Here is an 8,505-nt window from a genome sequence, read left to right as displayed (position 1 = left end):
TAATCGGTGACCTCGGAGCTCTGATCAATAACTTCTTTTACACAATCTTCCCTTGCATGGATCCATCACATCACGTGGGTTACATTCAGTAGCCGACGGGGAGGTGAACGCAGACCCTGCCGCTTCCTTTCTCGGCTGAATCAGTCACAGAGTCAGAAACACAGAAAAATCTCCTGTGGAAGGTGAAAGTGTGAAAACATGGAAGCACTCACCCACACGTTATCATCACACGGAGCCGGAAAAGCATGCATAAGAGCATGTACGCGGGAAACAAACAGCAGCTTGTCTGTGGTGTTGGAAACCCATCCATCCACCCCAACCTCCTCCAGCTGTAGATCATTCTACAGGTAAAAAACAGCAGCAGGGAGAGTTTGATGGCAAAAAAACCTGTCGTCTCTTTAGCGTTGAAAGGTTTTGACGGTTGGGGTTAAAAAGTGAAGCCGTCGCAAAAGCACCCGAAACATGCACGTTTAATGACCAACCACCAGGGGGCGATAGCTGCAAAGGGCCTTTCACATAGAAGTCTGTGAGCGCAGTCACTGATTTTATGTCATGTTGAATAAAATGTTAGTAATTTTGTAAATTGTGGTCATTCTAAGAGCCAGGCAGGACGATTACGCAGCGTTCACTCGTAACACCGCGGCTCGTCACCGCGTGGTGGCGTCTGCGGTTAAACCACACATGGACAAAATACAGCCCAACATCCTCATCCGTGATGTCATCTTCGACCTCTGTCATTTTAATGGCACATGTAATAAATCTATTTATATTTATTTTTAATGCGCTGATATAATAGATATAAAAAATACAAGCAGACTGTTTTACATTAGCCGTCTTTCATACAAAAGCTTCTTGGTTTTCAAACAATGACTGAAGTTCATTCAGCTGTTGAGAGCGTGGCCGAGTCAGAGGAGCAGTAACGAGAAATTATTAATAACTCTGCATAACAACCTTTAGTTCGTTACTAGTAAAACTTCAGTCTGTTTGCAGGTTTTTATCACTTCCTGTTTTATTTTGGTGTGTCATTTTGTGTCCGAATGATGACATGTGGTGGAGTTTAACTTCATAGATTTTGATGATTATTCCACATATTGTGACTTTCATTCCACATGAATCCTGCTTTTGATGCCATATATTCAAATATAAAAATGTGCTGATCAAAGAGAAAGCTTGTTAGACTAACTGCAAAACTAACACATTATCTGAGGGGGGTTGTGTGTCTTTCACACACACACACACACACACACACACACACACACACACACACACACACACACACACACACACGACACACTCACCGCAAGAACGCACGCACATGTTGAGCCTCTATTGTACACACACAGACTCTCTCACCTCACACACACACACACACAGCCACACACACACACACACACACACTCTGAAGCTCAGTGGGCTGCGAATGCGATGTGAGCGGATGTGAAAAGTATCGCTGGTGTAGTCGCACACTTCCAGCGAGCAGCTCGGCGGACAGACACCCGTACCAGATGCTGAGCGTGCCCTGGGCTCAGAGGCATCACTGCGAGGGGGAAAGCCAGTGCGGGGAAATAAGCACCTGTCATGTGCCAACTGAAGTGTTAAGTGCACAAATTGTGGAGGCGAGGGTGATGTTTCCGCAGGGGTGACAGCTCTGGGTCTGGGTGCCATGTCAGGGCCTGGCATATCATGCAGAGCCCCCACCACCACCCCCGCACCCCCTTGCCTCCTCGCCTCCCCTCCAGCCCATCCCCACCCCCCTGCTCGCCGAGGGGCACAATGGCAACTATTATTTACTGGATGTCTGCCTCATTTCCACATATTCATCCTGGCCGGGCTTCGCGGGGCCACGGGGTTGCGTCGGCCCCCTCTCCCGCCCCTCGTGTCGTTGCTGAGGGGCGGCAGTGGCAAAACAATCTCTGGCGAGCATTTAGATCATTTATTTAGAGCGCCGGGTGTCAGCCGCAAACCAAATTGCCCACATTTGTGCGGCGGGGTCTTCGGCTCACGCCTCTCCCTTCAGGTTGTGAGCCGTGGAAGGTGCATCAGGCGGGGTGTCAGAGGGCTTCTTCACAAACTAACATTAATGCCACATGAAGGTCTTTCTGTGAACAGTGTGAAAGTGCAAAATGTATGATAAATTGAGCGTGCCGGGGGGGCTTCGTGGCTGTGAAGTGCTGTGGCCGGTCGCAGGCATTGTTATGACTGTGGCTATTTAGGATCATGGGAGTTGACAGTGCGCTACTGGCAGCCATAGAAGCCAGATTTATCCGGGTGTTTGTGCACCGACGAGCAGCAGAGAGAAAGCGGAAAGTTTTGCAACATTTCGAATTAAACACAACTTCAAGGACGCTGTAAAAAGCTGTGACCCCGGCCGCCTAATGCTATTAGTTTTAAAAGCCTAACCCAACAACGTGACAGCACCTTGGAAAGGCTTTTCGTACCACCACCTGTTGTCAAGGTGTTGGCAGTGGGGGCGGGTGCAGAGCAAGTAAGGAGTAAGTGAGTGTGCTTGGAGAAAAATAGCTGCAGAGAGGGGGAGAAGGCAGGTAACCACTGCGGCCTAATGGCTTCCTGATGGGGAAACAGCGCTACATGACATCGGCTCAGCAGTCCACAAATATCTGCAGGAGACAGATGCGAACCATGTGATGCAAAGCAGGACAGCCGGTCCATCGCTTGTCTTTGCCTTTGCTGCCACCTGCAGGTCAGGCTGCAGTCAGAGCGGATACAGAGACGTAATCGACCCCGCCGGGCTTCAGCATCTGTCATCGCTCACATGCAAATACACCATGCACACATTTATTATTTTTAACTGTCTCCACACAAAACATGTTACACAAATGAAACCTCAGCTCTTCCTTCTGAAGCAGCTGCTTGCTTCTTGTCGCCATCTGCTGGAAAACTCTGTGAAACACAGGATTTACTGGAACAGTGACTCACGGACCTCAGAAAATGAAAGTACCAATATGATCAAATGCAATACAAATGTCTGCACAGACGTCCCAGCTTCCCTCTGATGTCTCCGGCTGAGCTTCAGGCTGACAGTTACTGCACAGTTTACAATTTACAGTCAGGGAGAAAAAACAAAGTTATCCCAAATCAGTTTGGAAGAAAAATTAGAAGCAAAAAGTAAAAACAGGATCCTTGTTCTCACCCTGCAGCTGAGGCAAGTTTTTAGTGGAGATTTGAAGACTGTTGGTGAGGCAGAAGTCCTGATCCAGAGAGCGAGGACCTCCAGAGTCTGCAGCTGTGAAAGCTGTAACGGTCAGTCAGGGCAAAGAGAGCAGCGTCGTCAGTAATCAGCAGCAACCCCATGCAATGAATCACAGGTAGCCTGTGCAAAGAAGCCAGCAGGTCAAATATGTTTGTGTTTCCAGTCACAATAATTGTGTCTTTGCTGCTAAAGTGTTTAAAAAAGTCTGAGTCAGGAGAAGCTGGCTGTGATGCTAGATGAGGTTGAAGCCTGAGCCTGACTAAAAAACTGGATTTCATCTTTATTTACTCTTGTTGAAGGTGAGAAAAACTGGGGTTATTTTGAGTACTCAGCTACAGTCCTGGCAAGACTTCTATGAGCCAGATGTGGCCTTGAAGTTCCAGCATACCTGACATCTGGCCCCGTGGGCGAGTTTACCAGACTGAGTTAGCACTGCGAGTTGAAGCCAAACTTGGCCTAACGAAAGCTGCAGATGTGCCACATGCCCATCAGCCTTCACAAACATCCACCAGTCAGATACAACATCTTCAAAAACTGGCCATCAAGGCAGCAGGAGGTGCAATAAATACGGCAGATAACAATAAAGAAACATCGTTAATCACACGTCAAACAAAACAGCAGGTCGATTTTCTGCAATCATAAACAAATATCCTTCATGTTTTTGATGCACGTATGAGCCGATCCAGCAGCACAGATGTGTCTGATATGTTTTGAATGTTGGCTAACACTTAATAATAACCATGAGTAACAAATGGTAAATGCTTATTAACCATCAGTTAACAATAAATAACTCTTAACAGCAAAATAATAATTAAAACTGTTTCCTAACTAGTAAATAGCAGGTGTGTAGCTACCTGCAGCTTTACATTTACCAGCAGAGATGGGCAGTAACGCGATTACTATTTTCAAGTAACGAGTAAAGTAAGGGATTACTATTGCAAAAACGGTAATTAGATTACTGTTACTTTCCCGTAGGAACGCTGCGTTACTGCGTTACTAAAACCGTGATTTTTTGCGAGAATGTCTCACGACAGTGACGTAAGCGAGTGCGACGTTAGTGACAACAGCTGTGTGCAGATCAACAATGGATCATATATCGAGTGCAGAGAGAGTATGAGCGTGCAGCGTTTAAAGCGTGGAAGTACTGACCTTACTTTGAGTTTGATTCCATAAAAAGTGACAAAAACATTAGTGTCCGCTGTGCGTGGGAAGAAAACTTCTTTTTACAGCGAAAAAACCCCTAAACTTCCAACAAGCACCGAGTAGCTACGACGTAATGGGAAACTCACAGAGAAACTCGCGGATTCTTCCACTGACCGCGGCACACCTGCACCAGGGTAAACCTCCGCCTACCCCACTCCTGCTTTACAGGTGAAAATAGAGCAACAGGACCGCTGAGTCTTTGACTTTATTTATTTTATGCTGTGATTACTTGCAGAAAATAGGTTTAAATTTAAACAAATTTCTTCCAGTCAGAGAATGTTGCATATAATTAATTTTTGCTTGATGCATAAAGTTAAAAGGTTAAAACTAATAAAACAAGTTTTAAAAAGAGACTTTTCCATTTGATTACATTTTGTATGATGGATTATGCAGAAAAAGTAGAATTGGGCTGAAAGATCTATCGCTTTATCACCTCTTCAGGTTGTAAATCGTGTTTTTAAAAGTAACTAAGTAACTAAGTAATTAATTACTTTTGAAAATAAGTAATCAGTAAAGTAATGGGATTACCTTTTTGGGGAAGTAATCAGTAATTAGTTACTGATTACTTTTTTCAAGTATTTGACCCACACTGATTACCAGTACTCTGATCATCTGAACATATATTGTAACAGGATGATATGTAGAGTTTAGTTTTTCATTGTTAACAGCGACACAGCTGTTATATCATAGCTCTATAAATACAGTGACATGAACGATAAAGTTTTCACACGAGTCTCTGCCGTCACACCGACTGCTTCCATAGGAGTAAGAGTCTAAGTAACGTGCTGCTCATCAGACGGTTGGTTTAGTTTGAGCTATAAAAAAAGTCTTCCCATCAGTGGGCATCACATCTAATTCACCCCAAGGTCAAACAGACCCTCCGATACTCAAACACAACCTGTTATAATTAAGTTTGTTATTTCTGCTCTTGGTTCCTCTGTCATGTGACTGGAAAGTTCTAAGAATCAGGTGTTCTAGAAAGTGATGTCATAAAGGCAGTTCACTGAAAACTAAACCAGCATCACAGAGTCAGCTAACTCTGCAGCCACAGCCACCATGGACAAACGCTTCATGGAGAGTCGTGGTTACCAGTATAAGGGCAGACTGGGACAAGGCATGTTCGGTGAAGTTGTGAAAGCATACTCAACCCAGATGAAAAAAATGGTCGCCATAAAAGTCACTGACATAAGTAAATGCACCTCTGTTTACATTGAAAAGTTCCTGCCTCATGAAAAAGGCGTCCTGGAAACTTTGGATCATCCCAACATCGTTAAGACTCACGAGATCTTTGAGTCGCCCAAAGGAACGGTAAGACATTCGTGCTCTCTGCTGTTTTAGCGTCACGCTGAGCTCTGCTGCTACAAAGACAGCACAAACAAGTAAAGGTCGTGGTTGATTCTAGTGACCAGCAGGGGGCGACTCCTCTGGTCAGTAAACACTTAACTTCTTGGGTTTTGGAGCAAGAAATGACCAGATTTGGACGAGTGGGGGGAGTGCTGAGTGTTCAGCTAATTAGAGCTCAGTAAGATCCAAATAAAATCCTCAAATTTCACTCAAACTGGAGCGCAGACTTCCTGGACAGTCTGTTAGTACGATAACCTCACAGAGCCTGCCAGTGTCTGCTCACGGTCACATTCACAGATGCTTTGCATGGATGCAACACGTCTGACTGCTTATTAGTTTGTATTTACTGCAAAAGACACAGGAGTTAAAATATAATCAATCCAAGTCGTGTCTTTAATCCAAAACTATTTTAAGATAATTAACCGTAGCTAACCTAAAGCTTCTCTTACTGCCGTTATTTCCTGATTCTTGATTCGCTTGCTTGCATCTTCACACGCAGATACCTGCTAATCAGTGCTCAGCAACATTCAAATAAAATTCTGGATTTTCACAGCAGCCACATTATTGTCAGATGATGTCATTAAAAATCCTCCAATAGCACAAAAACTGTCCAGAGGGACAGCTAGCAGCTACAGCCTCCTGTGTCGCCATCCACCTGTCTGTCAAAGAGGCCACGCCCCTAAAATGGCAGACTTTAAGTCTTAATACGATTTTAAAACGGGAGTTATATAAACCTTCTGCCTGTAGTTGTTATGAAGGTGAAGTTATCTACAGAGATCAGAACAGTTTGTGTATCAGGCTGCAAACATGGTTACTTCTGCTGTAAAGTTTTAACATGGGAGTCTATGGGGACTGACTCACTGCTGCCTCTGCTGGACGTTAGAGGAACTGCAGGGATTCCTGCGTGGTTTATCATCTCAGGCATTAGTTTTAATTCTTATTGCATTGCTCATACTTTTGATTATTAAAGCTGGCCACCACTGTTCTATGTTTATAATATGGCTACACGAGTATAGCTCACTCGATGCATTTGCTACATGTCTAATAACAAGTAATTACTAGAAATCCAACACAAACAACACCGATCAACATTTAGACCAACTACTGATGGACGGGTTTCATCAGCTTACCTCGGTTAGTGTTGATGTTACGACCACAAGTGTGGAAGTGGGTCAGGAGCAAAATGTCACTAATTGTGATCTTTGCTGATTAGTTGGGACAAGTGATTCATTAGGAAGCCATTTCTGTTATCTATTTAAGGTGTAAAATATGGTTTCTCACCCAATAAATGGAAATTATGGCCCTGATACCCTCCCAGCCCGCTTTAGTCTCACCTATACTCTGATACAGACAGCTGGAGACTCATCCTTCTTATACTTCTTTGAGTTGATGCTTTGTAATGTAAAGTCTCAGAAGACTAGCAGGCACGCAGACGTCCACGCCGACCTTCACGCTCTCCATCTAATAACGAATTGTCAGTATAATGGAGGCCTGATGAGGGCGTCTGTCTGTGGAGCATCGGAGCACGCTTGCACCTCTGACGCATCAGGCTTGTTTGATGATAGCGAGCTGAAATAATACGATTAGGGTCATAAATGAGCGCGCTGGGTCACCTGATGGTCAGCGCTTGTGTTGTTAGACGAGAATTTCTGGATTTATTTCTCTGTATGCTTCCATGTCGCAGGTCTACATGGTGATGGAGCTCTGTGTCAAAGGAGACCTCCTAAATTACATCAACAGCAAACTGGCCTTACCAGAGCGCTTCAGCCACAAGCTTTTCTCCCAGCTGTGCAGGGCAGTGGAGTATCTTCACAGCAGGAACGTGGCCCATAGAGACCTGAAATGTGAAAACCTGTTCCTGGATGCAAAGTACAACCTCAAAGTGGGCGACTTTGGTTTAAGCAAGACGCTGACGTATGTGGACGGTCGGGTCGTGCTGAGCAGAACCTTCTGCGGGACGTCGTTGTACGCAGCCCCAGAGGTTCTGCACAGTATTCCTTACGACCCCAAAGTGTCAGATGTGTGGAGCATGGGCGTTGTGCTCTACATGATGCTGTACGGCTCGGTGCCCTTTAACTGCTCCAACGTTAAAAAGCAGGCGCAGCTTCAGAAGAAACGCCGCTTTAACTTTCCGAAGGATCCTCCAGTTTCCCCAGAGGCTAAAGACCTGATCCGAAGAATTCTGCACCCCATCGTGGAGCAGCGGCTGAAGGTCAGCGACATATTAGCGAGCGCCTGGATATCAAAGGAACCGGTGGAGAAGTGTGACAGGGCCTCCACATCTGCTGCAGCGACGCCACCTGTAGGAAGCAGCTGGGATGCAGAGGAAGGACCGTCAACTCCACGCACAGACAGATAACCTCACATGAACATCTAGAGTCTGTGAAACACTGAATAAATAAACCTTCTCTAACCAGGTGCAGCTTTTTGTTGTTTTGTTTTTTTAATTTATTGTACATATATACTTCTGTCTCTTAAAAGTTTTGTTTTCACTTGTACTGAACACATTTGCATACAGTTTTCATTGTTCGAAAGCACAATAAAGATTCTGATTCTTCTGAGTTTCCACACATCAGGAAGACCTGCCAGACATAAAACAGTCAAAGATTAGGCTGCAAGTATTACATTAAACAGGACACATTAAAGACATTTATATGAAAGATGGATTTAGCCGGTATTGTTTTTAGTGTTTTGGCTGATCAGGACTATCTCAGCTGGTTAACACACAGGCCCTGATGCCTGCTAAC

At 44.8% G+C, this 8,505-nt stretch overlaps 1 protein-coding gene across 1 annotated transcript; it reads left to right on the top strand.

The window, feature by feature from the left end:
* Positions 1 to 5,296: 5,296 nt before the first annotated feature.
* Positions 5,297 to 8,174, top strand: tssk6 (testis-specific serine kinase 6). Its single transcript, XM_005923994.2, has 2 exons — positions 5,297 to 5,722; positions 7,443 to 8,174. The coding sequence occupies exons 1-2, from the start codon at positions 5,471 to 5,473 to the stop codon at positions 8,115 to 8,117; spliced, it is 927 nt and encodes a 308-aa protein (XP_005924056.1). The 5' UTR covers positions 5,297 to 5,470; the 3' UTR covers positions 8,118 to 8,174.
* Positions 8,175 to 8,505: the final 331 nt, after the last annotated feature.

Source organism: Haplochromis burtoni, unplaced genomic scaffold, assembly GCF_018398535.1.
Source record: "Haplochromis burtoni strain Fernald_Lab_line unplaced genomic scaffold, NCSU_Asbu1 Contig_69, whole genome shotgun sequence".
NCBI classification, from domain to species: Eukaryota; Metazoa; Chordata; class Actinopteri; order Cichliformes; family Cichlidae; genus Haplochromis; species Haplochromis burtoni.
Note: the sequence above shows the minus strand (reverse complement) of the source record. Positions and strands in the feature narration are given on the sequence as shown.

What these genes read in the sequence shown, in the direction of transcription:
- tssk6 (XM_005923994.2), top strand. Translation starts at nt 5,471, where the DNA reads ATGGACAAACGCTTCATGGAGAGTCGTGGTTACCAGTATAAGGGCAGA. An exon ending in TTGAGTCGCCCAAAGGAACG is followed by an intron (nt 5,723 to 7,442) that starts GTAAGACATTCG and finishes TCCATGTCGCAG; the next exon opens with GTCTACATGGTGATGGAGCT.